This window comes from Tyto alba, unplaced genomic scaffold (genome assembly GCF_018691265.1).
Source record: "Tyto alba isolate M040663 unplaced genomic scaffold, T.alba_DEE_v4.0 Super-Scaffold_48, whole genome shotgun sequence".
NCBI lineage: Eukaryota > Metazoa > Chordata > Aves > Strigiformes > Tytonidae > Tyto > Tyto alba.
In genome coordinates this window covers 12,325,530-12,349,693 of record NW_024881324.1, presented here as the reverse complement: position 1 = coordinate 12,349,693, position 24,164 = coordinate 12,325,530, and the positions used below count along the sequence as shown (strand labels likewise).

The 24,164-nt window shown below is 43.7% G+C and overlaps 1 protein-coding gene across 2 annotated transcripts in view; it reads left to right on the top strand.

The window, feature by feature from the left end:
* RREB1 (ras responsive element binding protein 1) overlaps positions 1 to 24,164 on the top strand; it is a 126,283-nt gene that overhangs the window by 84,741 nt on the left and 17,378 nt on the right. For both annotated transcript variants that reach the window (XM_032991900.2, XM_032991901.2), the window contains exons 7-9: positions 687 to 826; positions 15,003 to 15,192; positions 16,968 to 19,701. In XM_032991900.2, the coding sequence (XP_032847791.2) occupies positions 687 to 826; positions 15,003 to 15,192; positions 16,968 to 19,701 (3,064 nt within the window). The remainder of the gene's footprint in view (positions 1 to 686; positions 827 to 15,002; positions 15,193 to 16,967; positions 19,702 to 24,164) is intronic.

Sequence of the window (24,164 nt, the reverse complement as noted above, 5' to 3'; positions counted from 1 at the left end):
GCATAATCCAATCCTGCATTATTGAAGTTGCGAGAGCAACCAGGAAGTATTTATTTGAAGGCTAGACGTTTCCATTAGGGTTTTGTTTATGAAATATTTGAGTGCATTTCAGTCACTTACATAAAATGTATGGTGACTGCCAAATTTAACTCGACCCTTTCCACTTACTGTGTCTAAATGGCAAGCTAGTAGCAGTTCCATTTAGCTCCGTATCCCTTGTTCTGTGCATGCTTTTCTCCCTGTAATCAGAAGAGGGCTATAGAAAACATGCAGAAGTTCATTGCTTTTCTCTGGACCACTTGAGTTAGCAGTTGGCAGTATCTCAGTGGCATAAATAATTTAGGCTGACAGCTCGCCAGGCTTTCTGAAGGGAGAGGAATGCTAGTTCAGTGGTATATAAACATACGGGTTTATTAGTTGTTCAAATCGCAGTTTCTCATTGGAACTGATTGTATCTGTGACTTAGCTGCACACTTTATCTCCTCCTGAGCACATTCTCACACCAGCACAGTCTGTGTCCCGTACCCTCTCTCTCTTGCTGAAATGAGTCATTTCTGGTCACCTGCAGCAAAGTTAGGAACGAAGCCTGCTACTTTGTTTTTGAGAGGAGGACTTCGCATGAATTGCACTTTTGGTTTGTTGCTTAAAATTTGGTCTAGTAAGGTTTTTTTTTCCTCTCTCTGAAGGTTGTCGAGGATGGTCACTCTGGTGAAGGGGATAAGAAGGCTGAGGAGGAAGTTTATCATTGTCCAGTGTGTTTCAAAGATTTTTTTTGCAAGTATGGGCTGGAGTCCCACATGGAGACACATCCAGATAATTCGCTGAGGTAAGAAATAGTCCCAAAAGTGTTTCTCGTTACCAGATGGCCTGAGGAAGCCTGCTGGGGCAGAGCAAGAGCCATTCAGCCCCCTGCACTGTTAACTGCCCCGCTTTGTGATTTTGAACAGGTTTTTAAATGTTTCTGCCTTATATTATGTCACTAGGGTGCTATAGGGCTTAATTTTATTATGTTTTGCAAATACAGGAAATCTTGCCAGTTAATAACTGGGAAGGTTTTTAGAAGAAATTAAAGCACGCCTTCCTCCCCTCCATACCCATCATTGTTGTTACATAAAACTGTAAAATGCCAACATTGCAAATTTTTGACAAATTAAACTAAAGATGCTTAAAACACGAAGCAAAAGTTGATAGAAGTATTCAGGTACCAACCTATGAGATTATTCTGCTTGGGGAGAAGGAGGCAGCTGGATATAAAGGTTTTGTTGTCTGTCGTGGGAGTGAGTGAAGATAGATGAGTTTTTGGTTCCAGACTTTCAATAAAATGTGTTATGCTTTTCAGCCTGTTGAGGTTAGGGAATGGTTTGGATTTTGGCTTAAATCAGCTTTTCTTAACAAGGAAAAATTAGTTATTAATTGTTTGGGAAAGTGCTTGGGTGTTGTGTTTTGGTTCAAGTAATTGCCCCTGGGACTCCTGATACTTTTTTATTTCCTGTTTTTTACCATAGAAAAATGTAGGGCCAGATACATGAAGATGTAAAAGAGATATTCCAAATCTAGTTTAAACGTGTAGAAAAGCTGCTATTTTAGAAAAGGAGATTGTCCATTTGCAGAAGCTTGTCAGTGTTTTAAGCTTATTTTGTGACATTGGACTCTAATGATCTTTTCAGAAGGGTGCAGAATTCAGCATCTTTAAGTGTCAACAGTCTTTCCTTAATACAGTTACTTAATAGAATGGCATGGAGTAGAGCCATCCCATTCTATTAAATGGGATTAATTCTATTAAATTTTCCTTTTTTTTTTAATTAAAAAACCTTGCTAAATATGTGTAAAACCATTTTTAAAGACTTTGTAAGTGCTGTAATTATTGGGTAAAGGAGTTGGAAAGCTCGCTCTTAAATTTGGTCTAGCAAATAGTAGTTAATTAAATGGAGTTTTCTGTTTCTGAAGTAAATGGAGTAAATTTTCATTATAGAGCAAAACTGAAACAGTTGTTTTCTGGTAAGAGCTCTGCAACTCTCACAAAGGGGAGTCTGAGATAATTTTGCCATACACTTTGCGCTTTAGCGAAAGCAGCTGTCCTATTAGGCTTATCCTAGCATTAGCCTCATTTTGAAGCTTCTATGAAGATATGACCTCTTTGCAAAGTTAAATGCCATGGACCTGAGTGGAGTGGTGGATTCTCTTGCTTTGACTGATGGATAAAAGGTAACAGAATTGATACCCATGTAGCTTGGGCAGCTTTGCAGTCTGCTGAGGCAAGGCAGAAGGACACTGGCTGTGCAAACAAGCTGTTCTTCTTCATGCAACTCTTTCTCTAGGATTAGGAGACTTGATTTTGGATAATATTCTCGTGAAATGAATTTTGCTACCCTTGATAGTGTTGAGCAACAAAGACTATGATGTGTCCCTAAATCAAAGCCACGATTGTGAAGGTCTGTGGGCGTGAGTTAAGGGTGGTGCTGGGATGCTTGTCTTTATGGACTTGTCTAGACGATGGTAAGGGGTTTTTTGTCAAATATTTGCTCTAACAATTGAAGACATGTTAGTGGAGATAGAACAGGACAAGGGAGCTGTGGTTCTCCCTGGTCAGCTAACATACTCAAATGCAACTTGTCCTGCCTATCTGGTTTAAAACATCTTTTGTCCTAGTCTAGACAAGTCAAATGACATTGTCTGCTTGGCCCAACCTAATAGAAAATCCTCTGGTAAGCAGAGCAGTCTGGGCTGCTGTTAAGGAGAATCTTTCATCCCAAAGGAAACAGGTTTAAATCCTTGGCAGGCAGGGGCTGTAGTCCCCTGGTTCCCAGGGTTCTGCCAGACTGTAGGATTCATCAAAATACGCTGAATGTGGGGTGCCGTTCTTAGTCCTGAGTTCATGTGACTGAAATGTTTCCTCTTGGTGAGGCTTAGGGATGGTTTTCTGAGAGAAAGAGATGAAGAAAAGAGAATATTTTGCTAGAGTATCAGAGCAGGAGGCACATGTGTATGGGTGTGCTCGTGGTGGGGGAGCAAACTGCAAAATGTTAGAAGGTGTTCATCAAATCCTGGTGTTCCCTTATTGTAGAAGACAAGGAGGAAGCTCTCCTTAAAGTTCAAACAAAAAAGCGTAGCAGCTGTATTACGGGTAAAGGGCAAGGAGCAGAACACCCTCAGTCTCTTTTTATTGCTGATATTGTAAAAGTAGAGTCACTTTATCAGGACTTCTGTAAGGCAGGTATCAGATGTGCATCTCAGAGCCAGATGCTCTGGGTCAGGCAGTGGCTTTGGAGCTACTGCTTTAGGTAGCTCAGCACAGACTGTTTTGTCATGACCAAAAATACGTGATGCTCAACCTGCCTACCCATGCCTTTCTACATAAACCACAGGGCAAACATCCAACTCCTTTTTTGCTCCGCCAGTAGTTAGTATAAAACCGATTGTGGGCACCGGCTGTGGAGTGGTGCAGCAGTGTGCACCGCCTTGAGGTGGTACCAGCCGCCCCTCCGGGATGCATCCCCAGCAGCAGCAAAGTGTCAGGGTGGGCAGGAGCTTCTGCCTGGCTTCCTTGTGGTCCTTTAATCCTGCCATTGTAGTGCTGTTGTGTAAATACAGCCTCTGGCCCTCAGAGCTGTCCGAGTCTGTCTGTCCCAGCCCCCCTCTGCTAAGTAGCAGAAAAGGTGAGGCTGTCTGGCAGCCCCTGGATCAGTATGTGAGTAGCTAATTTACAGGGTGGGCCTTCCTGATACTGTCAAATGAACAACTTTAAATCACAGGGTTAGCTGTTCAAAGTCAGATGAAAAGACACCCCGCATTGTCTTCCCCAGTACTGCTTTTTCATGTAAAGCCCCTGAGCGGGAGCACCTCATTGTTTACTTGCAGCAGAATAAACAATACTTAATCCACTGATTGTGTGAGAGGGGCTCCCGCTTGGGAGAATATCTCTTGATTATGTAAAATCCTAAATCGTGCATCTTTGTCTCCTAATTACGGTAAGAACTGCCCTGCTCTTGGGAGCAATAATAGGGCCCTTTGTGCCGCTGACAATGGGCTGTGGCACTGCATCTCCTTCATGGCATTACCACCCCTAGTCAGTCTCTGGCCCTTTGAAGCCCTGGGACCTGCACCCTAATTAGTGACATGAGCTGGTCCCAGCAAGGTTGTCAGCAGTCCCAGTTAGCAGTGGGAGGTGGCCCAGGGGTGCTTTCTGATCCCCTTCCCCTCTCTACCTGGATTATTTAAAGAAGACGTCTTTTTCCCTCCAGCTGGGGCCTCAGGACAAGGTCTATTTTGGTGAGTTTGTATCTGAGTGTTGATATAATTAGCAGAGTGCTGAAACACTGTGCAGCCAATAGGGAAAATGAGAAACCTCGCGAAGCGGGGTAACTTCTGGAAACTTTTGTGGCGGAGGGGTGCTGTCAAACATGGTAATGTGCTTATAAAGGTCGCCTGACAGACAACTCCGAGCAACGTCAGCAGTGCAAGCAAAGGAGAGGTGAGGATTTCCTGGGGAGAAACCTCTCAAGGCACTATGTGAGGTTTCTCCTCTTTCCTTTGGCAAGTACGATGGAACAGGCTTAAAGTAAAACGTGTGGCTTTTAAAAAAGTACATGTGCTATAAAATTCCTCTGTTGGCTTTCACTGTAACCAGAGCATACCCTGTATATCTCCTCTCCTTCTCCTCCAGGAGGCTTCTTGCAGTACTCTGTACCAACAGCTAAAGGTTTTTCAACTTTTCCTCCTGCACAGCAGTAAGGAGACATTTATGCTTCCTCTCATGCCTGTGTATCCTCCCATGAGGAGAGGAGGGAGGTGGTGATGGCATTGCAGCTACCTCCTTTCCTAGAGACGTGTTTCAACATCAGTTCTCAGCAAGGACAGTTGTGCAATTAGAACATGGTAAAAGCTTGGATCTTAATGAGTGTTGTGAGGATTCTCTATTCACATATGGTTCAGTGTGACATTGCTTTCAGTTATGGGATTTATTTTTGCTATTTTTTTTATAGGAGACAAGAAATAGACATTGAGGAGTGTGAAAGACACTGTCTGCCTCAGCCACTGAGCTGACCTGGTGACCAGAATCAGTAGATGTCTGTTGACATGAATGGATTCAGGGTAGATTAAGTTTTTTGACCTTTTACAGAGCATGTCCAAACAGTGATATAATATATTAAGCTTTGTAACTTGCCAAATCCCAGGCATACTTTCAGAAGGACGGCAAAAGCAGTTCTCTTGCCCCAGGGTAATGTGCTTCTGTAGAACTTCCAAACAAGAAAACCAAAAGCCATTCATAGTCTACCTTGTTCTTCAAAACAGCCTACCCAGGTTTTGCTGAAACTTGTAAAGTCAAATTGGCTAGAGGTTGAACGCCACCGTGGAACGCTGTTGTTTTGAACAGTTAGATCAGTAACAGGAGTAGCAACAGAAGAGCTCAGGGCCTGGAATGGAAAGTGTCAGGACACCCTGAGCCTTGGTGTCTGTTGTCATTTGCCTCCAGTTTTGCCAGGGTAACCGCTGTGAGCTCTTGCTTCTGAATACGCTCCCAGGTGGAAAATGCTGTCATTGTGTCTTGGTGTTACCTAGCTTCACTCAGAGGGAGTGGACAGCTTAAAAGCAGTAGGAATGGTCTCCTGGACTCTGGATAAATTGTTTCACAAGATGCACGTGCAGCTAGCGATTCAGTTGGGCTGGTCACCATGTTTCCCCCTTTGCCAGCACATCCCTGTTCTTCAGTGCATGCAGTCAGGTGGTGGGACACTGCACGGCACTTGGACCTATGTCCCAGTCTTAAATCATCTTAGCCAATGCACATGAGCAGCCCCGTTTAAATAAAGACAGAATGAAGTGGGGTTTGAGTCAAAATTATTCCAGCTACTGAGAATATTGCGTGTTTATTGCCCAGTTACTGTTCTTCAGAGTAGTTCTGCATGTTGGCTTTGGGGAGTTAAAACAGCCAGGAAAATAAATTAATGTGGATTTAAAGTGTACAGAGATGATTCCAATCATTAGCAGCAGTACAAAAGACTAGTACAAGACTAAGTTGTGTATGGAGCAGCAGTGAGTAAAAGTACATTGTACAGGATGAAACAGAAAAAACAAAACAAAACCAAAACAACAACAACAACAACAAAAAAAAACCAACCAAACAAACAAACAAAAAACCCAATCAACCAACCAAAAAAAAAACCAAAACAAACAGAAAAAGCCCCTTAAGTTTCATTCTTGTTTTTGCCAGTGCCTACTTAAGCAACTTCAGGAATTCACTACCTTTTCTCTCCTTATATAGTAGGGGATAATCCTGCTGACTTAATTTTTGTGAAGCACGTTGAGTTCTACACATAGTCAGCCTTTCATGGGAAGAGGGTGTTAGTAACATTGCAAACTTACAGGAATGAATGTGCTTGAAAACCAAATGCTGTTTGCAATTTATATTACTTGTAAGACAAAACTACATGTTCCTGGTGGGGAGAGGAAGTTTTTTCCTAGTAGTTGACACTACTGTTACTGGAAGCAACTTGAAGTACGACTGACTCGTACTCTTCATGGCAGCATTGTGAAATTTCATACTACTTTTCCATCTCTGTCACAACTGTTGGTGTGCACATAGACAAGCCTCATTCCTTGTTAGTGCTTCAAAATATGAAATGTTACGCTCTTTTAATGCAGGTGGATAATTCTGAGGTGGTTGTATCCTACACGATTGTTGAGTACTGAGAGAGAGATGGAGAGCATTCCAGCATAGACATGTTCATGGACCTCCTTGACCTTTGGTTTTGGCACACTATACTTTGGCCCAAATATTTCCCTTCTTAGTCATTGTTTGAGATTGTACCAGGAGGGGTAGTTTAGGTAGGAACTGCTGCTAGGATTACTGAGTACTAACAAGAGTCAATGCCATAGGACTTGTAATAGCCAAGGATGGAGGTGCACTAGGGTCAGTTGCGTGGCATTGCTGATTTGGCTGAGCCTCCTACTCTGCTCTGCTGTGCAAGCTGCTTGCTCAGTGTCTTGCTGATTGGAAGTAGGAACCGAATCCTTATCTCTGTTGGCAGCATTTTCAGTGCAGGAGCAATTCCATGAACCAGCTGGTGATGATAAAATCCAGCTCTGGTAAATGCTATGACCAAAAATATGCTGTGGTACGATGCAACTCTTAATGTTGATAAGGCAGAGGAGAGGGTATGCAAGCAAGCTGGTGAATGCATCCTTTTACTGAGAAAATGGGGAAGTAAAATCAGTGGGTTGAGCATCTGTCTGTATGCTGTTTTGCAAAAGCAGACCAGAACTGCATTTTAAGTGCTTTCTGAAGTTTCTGTTCAGGAAAGAGAGATGGGAAACATCTGAGGAGCAGCGCGAGTCCGATGCTGGCCTAGAAGTGGTCAGCTCACATCAGGGAGCTCATTGTGCGAGGAGACTGGGAATCCAGAGCAGCCGGGTAAAAATATCAGATGGTGAATGGACACAGGGAATGACGCTCTCATGTGAAACTGTGTGGTGTGTCACATGGTATTGAGTATCTTAGCTCGGTTGCAAGAATAGAAAGTGGGTAAAATGCAAAGCTGACTGTAGAGGAAAGCTTCTCGTAAAAGGGAATACAGGAGGGAAAGAGTGCTGAGCCAAAACAGGTTATTAGCATGCCTGCCTGATCCTGATGACTAGGGTTTGTTTATACACAGGCTCTCTCAAAACACTGGCTGCTGCTTATTGTGTTAGCCGTCACGTCTGCATGCTGAGCATAGCTTACCTGTGAATGTAGATAAGGGCAAGGGTGTTTAGTCCAGATTTGGCTGCACCTATTTGTGAGCCCTGTTGTCATCAGTGGATGGTTATAGGACAGACAAGTGCCTGTAGATGTGTTTCTTCTTATGTTACTTGTGAAAAGCAGTGTTGCTTTTTAAATGGTAGACACGTAGATTTTTTTTTTTTAACTCCTTGCCATTAATTTCAAAACTACACAAGTACTTGGCTTCCATATTTGAAAGATGTTTTAGAAGGCAGGAATAGCTTTCCTTTTCTTACCCTGAAAGAATACCTGAAGGTCCACGTGAGTTTGTGTGCACAAATAATGACCTCTATTCTGGATGCTGTGCAACTTCCAATTATAGTAGCTGTAGAGAACTGTACTGCTCATATCTTTTTATTTTTCCCAAGGTATGCTTGCCCTAATTATTAAACCTTTCATTGTTATTTATGTTGATCTTCAGGTCTTGCTCCATGATGCTGTCCAGCCAAGTTCTTGATACTTCTGGTTTTTAAAACTTTTATTAAGCAAAAAGGTCATTAGGAAAAAATTCATGACTTTGTGCAAGTGTCTGCAGGCCATCTCCCATTTTCCCTTTATTTGTTCTTCCTTGCATGTTAATTCTGTTGAAGTAAATGGTAGAGTAAGCTACTGGTCCACTGGGGCAGAGATATTTAAGTCCAGCACTGTTGAAGTGTTTCTGGTACATTTCATTACTGTGTTGGGTAGAAGTGAAATCTTTTTTCCTGATTTTTCTTTGCTTACACACAGAAAAAGTTTAAAAATGGCACAGGCTGGCTTGTGCCTTTTTATTAAACCTTGCAGTGGTTAACTTCCCTTGAGTTACTCTGACTGAGGGAGTCACAATACGCTGGTACTGACACTGGCCCTGCAGCATGCCGACAAGTTTCTGAAGGACAACATCATGCTGGTTTATATCGGATCTACCCTGGCTCCTGCACGATACTTTTCTCGCCGGGACCACAGCACGGCTGCAGGAATGCACACAGCATTGTGCATCCCTCTATTAATAGAAGGGCTGGCAGAGTGGTTTCAGCCTTTGCTGCACCCAAGGGTGGCTTCTTTGGGGGAGAGGATTAAAGGGAGCGACAGGACACCTCGGTAACAAAGTTGGACATCCTGTGGGGAGGTGGGAGGGAGGAAAAGTTAAAAGAAAAATCCTGCCTTTGCTGACGAGGTGAAGCAACGTGCACTGAACTTCTGGTGAGCTGCCTCCGTCCTCCTCTGTGCTGGGAAAGGGGAGGGGAGCCTCTCCCGCCCGTCGCGCCTGGCAGGGAGTTGGATCCCGGCGCTACTGTGCCGCTGGCAGTTTCAGCACTGACCCAGAGCATTGGGCGAGGTGGAAAGGGGAGAGCAGCAGGTCCTTTGGGGTCAGACACGCCGTGATGCTGCGGGGGAAGGAGGCAGGAACGGTCATCGCAGGACAGCGGGAGGACGCACAGGGATCCCCGGGAGGGAGGCAGGAGCGGCGTCTGTGGCACTGCTGCTTTTCCATCACTGGTCTGCAGCAAGCAGGGGAGATTAGTGCAGCTGTTGGATGTTATTTCCCAGTGCCCTGGGTGTGGAGGCCGGGAAGGGTTTTTCATGCAAAGGGAGATGAGTATCTGGACCTGGGTGGGGTTGAACAGGAGCAGAAAACGATTTGCTCTCTCTCATATCCCTCCCTTTGCCTTCCCCCAAAAGAAGTGAGAGAGAAGCAAGGGAATCCTTTCCTGAAGGGGACGAGTATGTCTGTAACCTGCTAGTTTTTCTGTCATAGGTGGTGGAAGCCCCTATGTTTAAACCCATTGTCTCTCCTTGTCAGCCTCCTCTGCAGCACGTTACTGGTGCGGAGGCAGGGAGCCTGCTCCCGTCCCTGGTGCGGACATGAGTCAACAGCAGGGAATCGCCCATCTTTCTCTTCTGTCCAGTTTTATTTTTAGGGCAGCATAGGATTTTCTTTGCTTGTAAGAAGAGCCACATTAATTCTGTAAATAATGTGAGACAGAAAGGTTAATAATAACAACAAGGGTAGAAATTTATATATGGTATGTATTAAGGATTTCAGTGGGAGGAGTTAGATGACTTAATAACATAACTGTATTAATGACTTCTGTCTCAGGATATGCTTCATTCTTGTTTTGTTTTCCTTGCTTCTGTTTGTAGCAGTTGTTAAAGAGCACAGACAGGAAAGGAACAAAATTGTACCAAGCTTTTTATTTTAGATAAGGCCTGGAAATTAACACTGGTTTTGTTTGTTGAGATCCACATCATGGGCAACGTAGTGTTAGTGAGCTGTATGGGTGAAAACTTCAGGTTTTGGTCTACTCTTGTGTGGCTTCAGAAGTGTAAGTAGAAGAATGCTAAATGTCACTTTCCCACTGTCAATCTCAGGTAATGCAGAGCATAGTGTTTCTTTAATTTCTTGGTAACAGAATGATGGATATAAATATTTAGCATTTGCATCTTGACTACTGGCACAGAAAATTTAGAAGGATTGAGTGTTTGACTGCATTACCCTTAACCAAATCAAGGCTGATTAATTTTTGCTTAAATTTTACTCTGCATTTCCTTTCTAAAATGTCTTTCATTTTCTTAAAGAAAAAAGGCTATTTCCATTGCTGACAAATTGGAATTGGCTCAGAAGAGGCTGTAATGCAAGGCAACAGGCATCACTTATGTAAACTTTTCCTGCATAGGTGCTGCTTGTCATAAATGTAGCAAATCCTGGCTTTGCCTTGAAAAAGGTGCACAAAGCATCGACTATTTCTTAAAGCCTGTTAAAATGCCTTTATATCCTAATTAGCATTACAGATTTCAAGAATACTGACTTATTTTAGTAGAAAGCTTTTTAATAGTGTGTTTTTACACAGAGACCTTGTCTACATTTAAAAAAAACCCAAAAAACAACAAAAAAAAAACCCCAAACAATAAAACCCAAACCTAGAAAGGTGCACTGGTGTAGTAATAATTAAACAGACTCACCTGATGTGATATGTGGCCTGAGCACCAAGGTCAGCCTGGTCATTGCACTGTTGTCACACAGTTATATTTCAGTTCTGCTTTGGTGTTCTAGCCATTTTCTCTTCTCACCCACTTGCTTTGTACACATCTGCCAGCGAGCCAGAGCTCTAGTATTACATTCTCATTGTACAGGTACGAATGGCTCCGAAACGTAAAGGCAATTGAGAATGAAGCTCATTTTAACGTGGTCTTAGCTGCTAAAAGCAGTTTTTCCTTTTTACTTATAATTGAATCTCTGTGCTTGGAACTGAACAGCTTTCTTCTCTCTGCTCTGTAATCGTATTTATAGAAGAATGGAAAACTGTGGCCAAGACTAGCAATCACATGATAACACAGCAGCTTTTATTTGCTACATCTGGAAACTTACCTTGTAAGTAGAGTACTTTTATCTCCACTCAGGTGTTGAGCCATTGCTCTGCCTGTTCTGCTAACAACCTCAGAACCTGTTCCCATCTCTGTTCTCTGCGGCCATACCATCGGTGTTTGACTTGGCAGGACACATGAGCAGACTTGTGAAATTGTAAGGAGAGGATTTTTTTTTGCTTCCCCCCCCCCCCCCCCCCTTTTTTTTTTTTTTTAAAGTTCATCATGAGCAAAGTATTACCATATGTTTCAGATGCTTTATTTGATATGCTGGACTTTTCAGACTTTCCACAATTATTTAACTTTTTTTAAAGCAGTTTAAGCAAAATGAAAAAATGTTCATATGACCTAGGATTCCTTGCTCTTGTCCTTCTTAAACTGTGTTTTTAGATTTAAAAATGCTGTAAGCATTGGCACTACCTCAAGATGGAAAATAGTACTGATGACAAAACAGAGGAACTAATGGTTAGGATTCCTTAAAAAAAATAAATGTTTCCAGTTAATGTGTTGTTAAGCATGGCGGCTTACTCCATTTTAAATTAACACAAGTCTTAGTCAATGCAGCATGATGCTTGCCTTAACTAGTTAGGTTTTGAAGCTTAGTACCTGTAAGTTTTTCTTGGAGGTGGTACACATCCTTATCTGCATCTGCACTGCTGACTGAATTCAAAGCTCAAGTCGTGGCATCTGGGAGAAACTCGGACTCCCTTCCGACTTGAGGTGAGGGGGAGGGAGCTCAACAAAAACCCACACGACAAAACCGCTGTGCATACACTGGGGCAAACGGGCCATGTGTTTTAAATAGCTTGAATCCTCCGCGAAGACTGACAAGCCCAAGTGAGGTCTGCAGAGCCCGAGAGCCCTCCCGAGCCGGCGGCGCGGTGGCAGCCCTCAGCACCAGGAACGGCTTTGCGATGACCTCCCTTGTCCTTGGGGAGCCAGCCCCGGCCAGGCTGTGCCACACGTCTCCCAGGGAGGGCTTTTCTCAGGCTGGTTTTATTCCAGCTTTCTGAGCTGCAGCTGCCTTTACAGGTGTGCCTGGACCGGGGAGGAAGGGAGGGCGTCCACTGGAGTCCCGTGCTCCCCTGTGATCTGTAAACTGTGACAGGAGGGGAAGGTGCTGAGCCAGGGTGCGGTGCGTTTATGTGCCCTGAAGTGCCTGCATCTTTTGATGACAGGCATGATGTATCTGGATGTTTCTTTTTTTTTTTTTTCAGCCAGGAGCTTCTGTTTGACTGAATGGAAAAAGAGCTTAATCTTTTTCCCAACTTCTCTTTTTGCTTGCTGCTTCTTCACTCACAGCAGGGCAAATAAGAGAAGACTAAGGAGGAAAGAGAAAAATAGACAGAGGTGTTTAATTCTATGCATTACAAAAGAGAGAAAGTACATATTCCTTTTTCAAGATATATTACTTTTGGGGGAGGGGAGGCGGTTCCCTTTGCATGGCAAACACCATTTTTAAATTGCAAATTTTTACTGTCCTGAGGCATAGTAGTTGCTACAGGTGTACTTTGAAGGACTTTCACACGGGTCTCTGCCCTGAAAGATTTACTCAAGTGCAGCTTTTGATGGGAGCCCTAAATAAACCAGTGCTTAAAATCAGCGTGTCACACAGCTGATGGAGGTGAGGGAGTGTAAGATGGAGGCGGCCGTACCTCCCCGCTGCCTGGGGGGGCTGCCTGCTTGCCCTGGAGCACCGGTTCCTGCTCAGCCCAAATCCTGGCAGTACCGTGGCAGGCACCAGCTCTCCCAGTAGCTCTGTGGTCCCATCAGTGGTAGCTGTGCCTGTCCCGTCACACATGAGGGAGTATGTCTGCTGCGTTGGGTTGCTGCTCCGGGGGAGGCCTGGCACATCGGGGACCCTGGAGCTGCCTCGAGACGCCCCAAGGCGAGGGTCTGTGTCCCTCTGCAGCCCCACAGACCGCGGGCGATGCTCCGGGTGGTGCAGGAGCATCGCTTGCAAACCCGTGTTGTCTGTACGCTGACGTACCAGGAGGAGCGTGCCAGAAGCACTGCTTGGTTTCACACAAGGCGTTTTCATCACCTCTAAAAAAGAATTTTATTTCAGTAGCCTTCCAGTTCTTCAGGTGACTGCTCTAACCCTTTAATGCCCTCCTTCCCCCAGCGGTTTTGGTGGTTGTGTGTTTTTGTTTTTGCTGAAGATGAAAGCTTTGCATCACGGAGTGGGTGCTGCCAAGTGAGCTGGAGGAGAGCTGTAGATCCTGATGCTGGAGGAGCACTACGTGTTGGCATTCCCACCTTCCTGGAGATTGTTGTCATATTTAGCAGACCTCTTTAAGTAAACGTTTGCTTTGTAAATAGCATTGGTTTGGTATTTAATGGAATGCAGGGACTACGCTGGCAATAATTGTAAAGGTAGGATTCAACTGAATTGACAGAGGAGATAAAACAGATTAAACCTCCAGCACATAATATTTATGTCCCAGTGTTCTGGGTACTGTGATAACAAAGGCTGTGTTACATTGACTTCACACTTGCTTCTTTCACCGCTCAGAGACCGAGTTCAGTCGCTTTGTGGGTGACTTGGTTATCTCTTCATTTTCAGGGAATAAAAAAGGTCTGTGGAAGTTTATATAGTGATAAAAAGAACAACAATGGGAGTTTGTTAGGGACAGGACAGGGAGGGAGTGGTTTCAGGATTCTGTCAGAAGTCATTTCTAATTGCAGGATGTTTTTTTAATGAGTAGGCACATGTCCTTTTCCTTGTGTGGAGGGCGAAGACAGTATGAGGAGGACTGGGGCAGGGGGAGACGTGAAAAAGTCCTAGTGCGTCTAATGTTCCCACTGACAAAATCTGCTTCACATTCACTGGTGTTTGCTTCTGTGAAACCCATGCTTTTGTTGCGAGCCGGAGCTGTAACCACAAGGAACCATGTTGAGTGAAACTGTGTGTCACTTGTTGAATGCAGAGTAGATGTGACCTGTCATGCTGCGGAGCTCAAATCCCAGATATTTAAAAGGCAGTAGGCTGCTTTGTTGATGTGTTGGCCGAATGTTGCTGCATAATCCTTACTGCCTGCAGCATAGCTGCATTTCCAATATCTTTGATTGTTTAACTCAAGTCTACTTTATGTGAGAAACTTCTGTTTAGCTGAATTTGAGACTTGAGAACTAAAGAAAAAGAAGAAATCATATCAATAAAGTGTGGGTAGGAAAAGATGTTGCTTCTGCATTTTTCTTTGGGGCACACTGGCTGTGAAGGGGTTATATGAGTGTCGGAAGTCTTGAACCTCTTTCAGGTCTTTCTCCTCTGACCCTACTCCCCTTCAAGGAGCTCTAATTTTTATTTTAAAGCCGTATATTTCTTATACTAGCTTTGAGAAAAATCAGTGAAAGTTTATGGAAAGGCAGTTGCAGAGAAAATTCATACATGGGTATTTGAGTGGTCTGCAGTAGTATGTTTTAAGCCATAGTTTAAAAAGGTGCTGTTTATACATTTGCAGCTGCTTGCTACTTAGGTCCCATTTAGCCTCTCCTTGTCGCTGATTTTTTAAAATGTCTTTTAATAGTACCTTTTAGTAAAAATGAAATGGTGTGAAGTCATTGAAATATTTTATGTCAGACAATGGGAAGGTTTTCGGAAGGCCGTGGTCTCAGCTGCCACTTTGCCATCTGCCCACGTGGGGTGCTCAGTTCTCATGTGCTATATTCTTTAAACTATCAGTAAACTTAATAGCCAGAAACTGGTAGAAAGTGACTGTGATTGAAATGGCCTTTCTGTGGTGATAGGGTTTTGACACGCCGTGGCTTTGTTTTGCATTTAGCAGGTTCTTAGTATCATGGGGCAAGAGGAAGGAGGCTGTCCTAATGCAAGAAAAATGCTAGTTCTTAAGCTTGCAGCAGTCAGTCATTTCTGTTTTACTCCATTCCTTTCCAGGTGTGACATCTGTTGTATTACCTTTCGTACTCATCGGGGCTTACTGCGCCATAATGCAGTTATCCACAAGCAGCTTCCCAGAGATCCCATGGGAAAGCCTTTCATTCAGAACAACCCTTCGATACCAGCAGGCTTCCACGACTTGGGATTCACAGACTTCTCCTGTAGGAAGTTCCCCCGCATTTCTCAGGTACTCTCTGTTCTTCCTAGCTTAAGGTTCCACCTGATACAGTGCATATCTTCTGAATTCATTGAAAGATTTGTCCTTGATGAGGCAGAGTCTAGGTGTAGAATATTTTGTGAAAAGCACATTACCACTGTCTGTGCAGGCTTCAAACACTTTCTGCCTTTTCGTTTTCTTTCTTTCATCTAAATAATATTGTGGTGAGGTTTTTTCAGCATTCCAGTGGATAACTATTGGTATAAAGATCTATGAAAAAATTCTAAAGGAAAACTTTGGTGACATTAGATCCTAGCACCTTTCAGCCTGACCATTAGTTCTCTCCTTCCCAAAGCCATCCCACATTTAAAATCAATATGAAGGACACATGGTAAGGAAGACATTATTTATTTTAATTTACTGCAACAAGGATGTAGTTGTGGTCTGAAAGATTTTATCACAAAAACCTTCAGGAAGTCACCTTACTTACTAGTGACACCTTCAGTGATTTCTTCACAGAACGCTCCCAGGCATCTTTCAACTGTGTTCCTTATGTCTGAAGATTTTGCACCTTTGAGGAGCAGTGGCTGGGGAAAGGCAGGGAGGTAGTCTGTAAATATTTTTCTGAGAGCCATAAAGCTTTCTGTTAAATCGTATTAATCCTCCCTCTGTCAAACCTTGCCTGCCTTAGTTTGAGTCTGGATGAAGCTGCTTATCTGTTTCAAATAAATAAATAAATAAATCAACAGCACAGTCTGGCAGGACCATGCTTATTCAGTGTCTGCACTTTCCTTGTTCTACTGGGATTAAAGCACTGATTTCCAGCTCTTCTGGCTGCAAGGTGGTAGACCTGAAATTTGCTGCTGGTCCAGGGGAGCATGAGCATGTAGGTCATTCTGTAACTCTCGTAGAGTGTTGGTGTAAAAATTATAAAATCAGGAGAAGAGAGAACTTTTAAAACAATTTGGTTTCATTTATTTTGTAATTAATGGCAGACAATTAAAGTTATAAATGTTGGGACTTTCCTTTTGTAATAATTTTGCTTGCACTTTGAGACAAGACCTATGAAATATATGAACAAAGTATGTAGAGTATATAAAGATCTTACCAGCTCCCTACTTAATTTATCACTTGTGCTCTTCTTTGAGGTTGAACCTTTGTAACATGTGAGCTATCCGGGTAGCACTTAAATAACAGCATTTGGATTCATGATTGTTTTCAGGGACAGATATAAAATCCATTTGTGAGCTTAGTATTTTTCTTAGGAGAATAAATGTAATCACACTCTACTAACCAAAAGCCTTTCTGCTTTGGGCTCTGCATTTCATTGATTTGCTTTTGGGGCGTATTGTTTTGGTTGGTTTATGTTGTTCTGCCTTCTTGGATGCCTTTTTTTCCTCTTCTCCTAGCTTCTTTGTAGTAATAAAGCTGAAGGAGGTAGCCTTACTGCCCAGCTTACTGACATTTGCTGTATAGTCTACTGTGGCTCCCGTCTTGTCAGTGAAGTGAGAGAGGTTTCTGAAAGGGAAGTTCAGGATGGAAAATATTTGAGAGTCTTAATAACTCTCTGAAGGAATTTGCCCTGATAGAAGGGAACTTTTGAAGAGTCAGCCCCTAATTCAGATACACCACTTAGGTGACTAAAGGCAGGAGCAGGACTATCTCCACGCCAGGTGGGTGGTGGTTGCTCTAATCTCCTTAACTTCAGCAGTGGAAGAGAGAGTGAACTGGTTTTGTTTTGCAGCAGGATGTGATGCCTTTCCAGTTTGAGACGTCTACTCTAAATATTTTTGCATATCTTGCAGGTCTGGTGCGAAACAAATTTGCGAAGGTGCATCAGTGACTTCCATCGATTTATTTGCGAGACGTGTAACAAGGCATTCCCCATGCTTTCGGCGCTCAAACTGCACACAGAAACTCATGTGATGGATCAGGGAAAAGACAAGCACAAGCCACAGTCCACAACCCCACCTGGCGAGAACCCAGACCAGAAAGCCTTCATGGCATCCTTGGGCCTACAGTACACCAAAGACATCAAGCCTGTCAAGCAGGAGGACAATACACAAGATGAGGTCCAAGAAATGCGGCTCAGAGCACTGAAGAGTAACCTACCTCAGGAACCCAGCAGCACCGGTCTGCTCAGCCTCTCTCCTCTGGAAGCTGCCTCTATGGGAGGGTCGTTTTCAGTCCTTCCCCCTACAAAAGAAAACATAAAGCTTCTCTCACTGCAGCCTTTCCAGAAGGGTTTTATCATCCAGCCTGACAGCAGTATTGTGGTAAAACCCATCTCCAATGAGTCTGCCATTGAGCTGGCAGACATTCAGCAGATCTTGAAGATGGCTTCTTCCGCTCCTCCTCAAATCAGTCTTCCTCCACTTTCTAAGGCACCTTCTGTCCCTGTGCAGTCCATTTTCAAGCATATGCCACCGCTGAAGCCAAAGCCTTTGGTAACGCCCCGAACAGTTGTTGCAACCTCTACACCTCCTCCTCTTATCAGTGCCCAGCAAGCCTCCCCTGGCTGCATCAGCCCAAGCCTCCCACCTCCCCCTCTGAGGTTGATCAAGAACTCTGTGGAGTCCTCCTCCAACTCTCACCTCCCCCAGCCAGGAGCCAAATCGAGTCCTTCCTCGCAGTTGCTCCTCCAACCCAAAGTAGAGCCTTTAACTCAGCACGAGATGAAGACACAACTGGAGCAGGACAGCATCATCGAAGCTCTCCTGCCTCTGAGTATGGAAGCCAAGATCAAGCAAGAGGTCACAGAAGGAGACCTGAAAGCCATCATCGCAGGGGCAGCGAACAAGAAAGCCCCAACCATGAGGAAAGTTTTGTACCCCTGCCGTTTCTGTGACCAGGTGTTTGCCTTCTCTGGTGTCCTGAGAGCTCACATCCGTTCTCACTTGGGTATTTCCCCCTACCAATGCAACATCTGTGACTACATCGCAGCTGACAAGGCAGCGCTGATCCGGCACCTGCGGACACACAGCGGGGAGAGGCCTTACATCTGTAAAATCTGCCACTACCCGTTCACAGTGAAAGCCAATTGTGAGAGGCACCTGCGGAAGAAGCACCTCAAAGTGACCAGGAAGGATATAGAGAAAAACATCGAATATGTCACCAGCAATGCTGCAGAGATGGTGGATGCCTTCTGCTCCCCAGACACCGTGTGCAAGCTGTGTGGCGAGGACCTGAAGCATTACCGGGCCCTCCGCATTCACATGAGGACGCACAGTGGCTGCCAGAAGAAGAAGCCGTTTGAGTGCAAGGAGTGTGGCACAGCCTTTTCGGCCAAGAGAAATTGCATTCACCATATCCTCAAGCAGCACTTGCATGTGCAAGAAAGGGAGATTGAGAATTACATCTTAGCGGTGGACTGCAGCGCCCAGGAAAGCCAGACAGACCCTCCTTTATTGGACGACAGCACTTACATGGACCGCAAGCCCATGACGCCTTTCCTGGAGCCACAGAATGGCTTCTTGCTTGGGACATCGTCTCATGTTCCCATCAAACTTGAACCTGCGGGCAACTTCCCGATGGATTTTGACGAGCCGTTGGATTTCTCTCAGAAGAACAAAAGCCTGAGTGCTGTGCAAGTGAAGCAGGAGAACCTGTTTGGCTCTTCGCCCCTGTCCCTCTACGACTGTTCCATGGAGCCTATCGACCTGTCCATCCCCAAAGCCCTGAAGAAGGATAAAGACGATGTCCCGTGTGAAGCCAGGAATCCAGAGTTGTCTGTTTCTGGGAACAGTGATAAAGCCTATAACTGTCTGCAGTGTCCTTTGGTTTTTGGTGCCAATGGGAACTCAGAGAAAAACAGGGCTGTCAGCCATCCCCAGCCACTGAAAGGTTCATTGCATTTGACTGTCCCAATCATTTCCCCGGCTCTCCTTGGCAATTCTGCCTTGCTGAGACCCTTGCGGCCTAAACCACCACCGCCACCTCTCTTGCCAAAGCCTCCAGTAACTAAAGAGCTGCCACCGCTGGCTTCTATCGCGCAGATCATTTCATCTGTGTCTTCTGCTCCCGCTTTGCTGAAAACGGAGGCTGCAGACGCCAGCCCCAAGGCAGTGAGCAGCTCCACTGGGTGTGACAAATCAGGGAACGCCAAAGCAAAAGTGACAATCGTGACCGCCGTTCAGAGAGACTCCAGCCTGGCCAGTGACGCGACTCAGGCGTGCGATCCAGAGCAGTCTCCCGTTGCCGATGCTGGGCTGACTAAGAAAAGAGGTAGAAAGAAAGGAACGAAAAATAAGCCTAAGCTTAGCAGTGGTGTGGATCTGGAGTCAAGTGGGGAGTTTGCCAGCATAGAGAAGATGCTGGCTACCACAGACACTAATAAATTTAGCCCGTTTCTGCAGTCCACTGACAGTTTCAAGGAAGAAAGCGGCAGAAATGGAACAAGTGAGGATGAGAAGGAAACCGCCAAGGATAAGCTGCTGAGAGGGAAGAGGAACGCTTACTCAGACTGCCTGCAAAATATCCCCTGCCCGCGAGTCTTTCCATGGGCAAATTCCCTGCAGCGGCACATGCTCACTCACACAGGTAAGGGCGCCTTGTGCTCACAGTGGATTGTAGCCGCCGAGGATGTTCCTTGTGGAAGGGCCTCACCATGGAGGAATCTTCCTTTCTTGCCCTCTCTCTGATGCCTGAATGGTGTTGGTTATTTTGCAAATCACTAGCTGTTGCTGTTGTGTAGTGGTGTGGTAAGTTTTTCAGTAATGGAATAAGCCTTTGAGGATGAAGGGAGCAAATTAAACAGCTAAAACCCATTTGACTTCAGTGGCATAACTTAGCGTACCTGGGAAAAGACTCTGGTTTCAGGTGTTCTGTTATTATTGCCTTATCTTGAAGGTGAATGAATGTGTTGAATATTTCATTGTGCCTTACGTGGTTTGTTTGGCTGATTCTAGTGGCCATTTATCTGCATCAGTAATGATGAAAGATCCATAAAAATGAGAGCAAATGTGTATGGAACTGTGGCAGTAAAATAAAATAATACAGTGTTTAGCATGTTTTTTTCTTGTGGTGGCTTTTATTTGACAGATCAAAAAGGAGGATGTGAGAAACATCATCCTGAGCACTGTGTAGTAGCTTGCCTCTAGGAAATGTTTCTTGGTGCTAGAGAACTAAAGGTGGGCTTACGCCCTGAGGTGTGGAGATGTGTATGGGATCTTTACTATTGTGCCACTGTGTGAGTACCCTCAAACCTGCTGTAAACAAAAGGAGGAATTGAGGAGGGAGATTTGTTTTAGGTTTGGTGTTATTTTTCATTCTTCCTATAAAGGAAATGGGTTGACTACTGTGCTGTTTTGAAGTTCACTCCTTTTTCCACTGACACTGTAATAAGGTAATTAGCAGGTTCTTGTCCTGCTAGGAGAGAGAGGGGGGACAAAGTTCTACTTGCTCTTGCTCCTTTGTAAGTCAGTCACACTTGTTGTTATTATTTGCTTCATTATGCATTCTCAACTCCTGGTATAAAGAGTAAAAGCTAGCGATATTTGTAAGAAACATAGGGGAATTGAGTACAGCCTCATAAAAGATACTTTTTTTGAAGGAATTGAGGTTTCCTGGAGCAACTGATTCATGCCTGTGCTAAGGAAGGAAACCTGAAGAGGTAAAAGAGGTTAGCTAAGAGATTTAAAGGGAATCTGAGCTGTGGAGCAGTCCCTATTACAGTTTGCTTTGGGTGACGCGAGGACATAACTTGCAAGGTATCAGTGCAACAATGAGGCTATTGTTTTCTGGCCCACAGAGACCAAATTATTTCATCTTATTAAGCATACAGTTTACTTTCCATGGTGAAGGAGAGCTCTTTATTTGTATCAATTGTTTTCTAACACCCTGCTCTCCAAAAAAAATATATAGTTACTGAAGAATTGTTCATGAGACAGAAAACAATAGAGAGGCTTTTCCCAGGCTAAGGGGTTTGACCTGCTTATTGATGGCAGACTTCCAAGGTAGCAGCACTGGTGCAAACCCTTAATGAAGACAGGAAGGTGCACTCGACCATGAGTTATACTGGTAAAACTTGTCTCCTCTACCACCACCAGACTTGGAAGGAGACACTGTCCTTTCAGAAAGCCTGTGCTGCAATCCCCCACAAGGAAGGCAAGGAACTATGGCTGTAGCCGCGCTGGATCCTCAGTGCAGATGGAAGATTTTTGGTGTTACTATGGCAGTGGCAATAATCAGAATCCAGTCGGTGTGCTCTGGCAATGATAATACTCGGTCCTTATGTAATCATCGTCATCAGAGCAGTGTTGAGGGGGACTTGTTGCTGGAGGACCACCCCACAGCAACCTTTGACTGGCCTTGGGGCATCTCCTTTCAGGTGACACTATCACTCGGTTTCTAAACTGGGAGTTTGCAGCAACTCCTCTGTGGCAGCAGTGTAGATGAGGCTTACTGGAGGGGCTAGGGAAAGGTAAGCTAGGAAGGTAGAGGAGATTTAGGCCAGGGAGGTGGTGCCAAAGCGAGCGCTAGGATGCATTCGGGTGGAGCGAGCCCTGTGTTTTTGTGGTGAGTGTCAGGTGCTGGTGGCATGGGAGGAGTTTGGCAGTGGTGTGATACATACAGCAGTTTGTTGGGTTTGTGTTCTGGGTGGGCGAGTTGGTTTTCCGATGGAGATGTCTACAGTGTCCTAGTGCAACACACCATTTCTGTCCCCACCTATTGCACAGGCAGTGACTTGTTAGATAGCTCTGTTTTTTAAAAGGAGATAAGAAAAAAATTCTATTCACTAATCTTAATGTAAAGAAAAAAGGTGAACTTAATTGTCTCGTCTTGATGGCTGCTCCCAGACCTGGGGAGAGAAGGGGCCAAGAGACTGATGTGAATGGGATAGATGAGCATCGTAATAATTTGCTTCCAAACTGCATGTGTTGGGTATCTGCTCCATAGGGAATCACTTCAGGCAAGCTGGTCCGTGCTCCTAGATTTCTGTAGTACGCTGCTGTAAAAAAAACAAGGCAGTCACTTGAGCTAAAAAGTGTCAACTAGTTCTCCCCTATCTGCTTGCAGAGAAGTTTTTATTGGAGTAATTTATGTAAGTGGTCTAAGCTAATAATGAGTGAACATGGTTGAGAAAAGGTATATAATTTTGAGCATTTATGTAGTATCTATTTATTAACAGGTTTAAACTGTGTTTATACAGACATGAAAAGATTTTTGCAAGTGAGTCTCTCACATTCAATAAAATTTCAACATGGAGGACTCCTTCCATGCAGTGTCAAGATCATATTTATCTTTTGTGAAAGTGCAAAACCACACATGATACCAGTAACTTGCATCCCTTGCGCAACCAAAAGTCTCTCTCGTGAAAGCTTTCACCCTGCTTATTCTTGCCTCAACTCCACTGTATGTTTTTTAGTTCGAAAGCATTTCCCTGAAGAAGCATGCACCTTCCTCACTGTTTTTTATTTTAATGCAAAGCTCACAAGTGGGACACTGGGAATTTGGCATAGCTTGGTTTTATACAGTATTTAACGCATTACCTGTGTTTTGTTTGAACATGCTTGAACACTTGCTTTTAATACTTTCTTTATCTTGACATCTTTATTGTTTAATTTACTCTTCTGTGTTCATCTCAGTTTGCCTTTCTTTTTGTCTCTTCTTTCCTGCTCTTGACTTTTTTCATTCTCAGAGCAGCAAGTAAAATGTACCCTGCAGGTGGTGCAGTTAATTTTGCTCCTTTATGGCACGTGCATCACACTGCCTTCAATTTTAAGTTATAATAATGGTCTTTTCTGGCCAATAGTTTGTTATAGATAACCTAAATCTATTTGCAAGAATCACTTGAGACTATTTTCAGTTTGATACTGCCAGATATTATTTGGCCTGAGATTATTTTTTGTAGAAAGTGAGATTTAATGGCAGAGGAGAGGGGTTTTGTTCTGTTTTGGTGTTACAGCAGAAATGAACTGGACAAGAAGAGATTTATAAGCAAAATAATGTAATAAGTAAATAGGCATTTTTATTTTTTGCTTTTATGACTTGTCAAAGTGAAATTGTAGATATCTTTACATTGCAACATTTGTCCTTACCATGACAATAAGGTCTTTACACTAGGACAACAGTGGCAGGAGATATCTTAATTAAGGAATGATCTTCATGCATGCCGTGATTGTTTAGATGACCCTTTGTATTGAAAAAGACTCTTTTCAAATGACTGGCTTCTATGAAGCATCCAGCCTAGACTAGTCCTGCTGTGCTGCTAACCAAATTTTACAGTCAGTTCTGAGTCAATACGTATTTTAACCCAGACCATGACCGTTCTTATGGAAAAAGTTAATAAAAAAATCAAATCACATTGCACTGAAATTGACTGTTTAGGTTACCCTCCAGTGAGTAAGTATATTTTATCACAAGAGCAGCTGTCTTTAAGGGACAATACAGGAAGCAGAGAATACTGCTTTTCTGAAATATCTTTTTTGTGCCTTTAAAAGTGACATTTTTGAAAAGCAGTCTGGTTTCCATTTGGGAATAGGACTGTAACTTGGGGTGGGAGGATTGGAGTTTGCACAGTAAGCAGGATTTTTGTTTGGGTTTTGAGACCTCCAACTAGGATGTTTATGTAGAAAGAAGAATATCTTATCTGTTGTAAGTATTGGTCTGTATGACAAATATTTGGTTAATACGAAAGTTTTAAAGGCTGAAAATATGAGAAAATTGTGACCTGAGATGCAGGTTGAGTTTCAAGTAATTAATCCCCAGCTAATCCTGTCACTGCATGCTTGAAAAGAAATGTGGAAAGGAATTGGGCTATCATGAAGCAAAAGGATTTCTGCTCAACTTTGAAGTTCTGTTTTGTATTTGCATTGTGGATGAAGCCAAATAAAAGTGCAGAAAGTGGTGGTATTCGTAACCATAAATTTATGGTTGAATTAGCAAGCATCTAAAAAGAAAGAGTGACTTGAAAGCACACAAAAAGCATTGCCTTAATGCTTCTAAAAAGTTGTGTTGATACAGGAAGAAAATTAAGAGAAGGAAGCAGCACCTGAGATGTC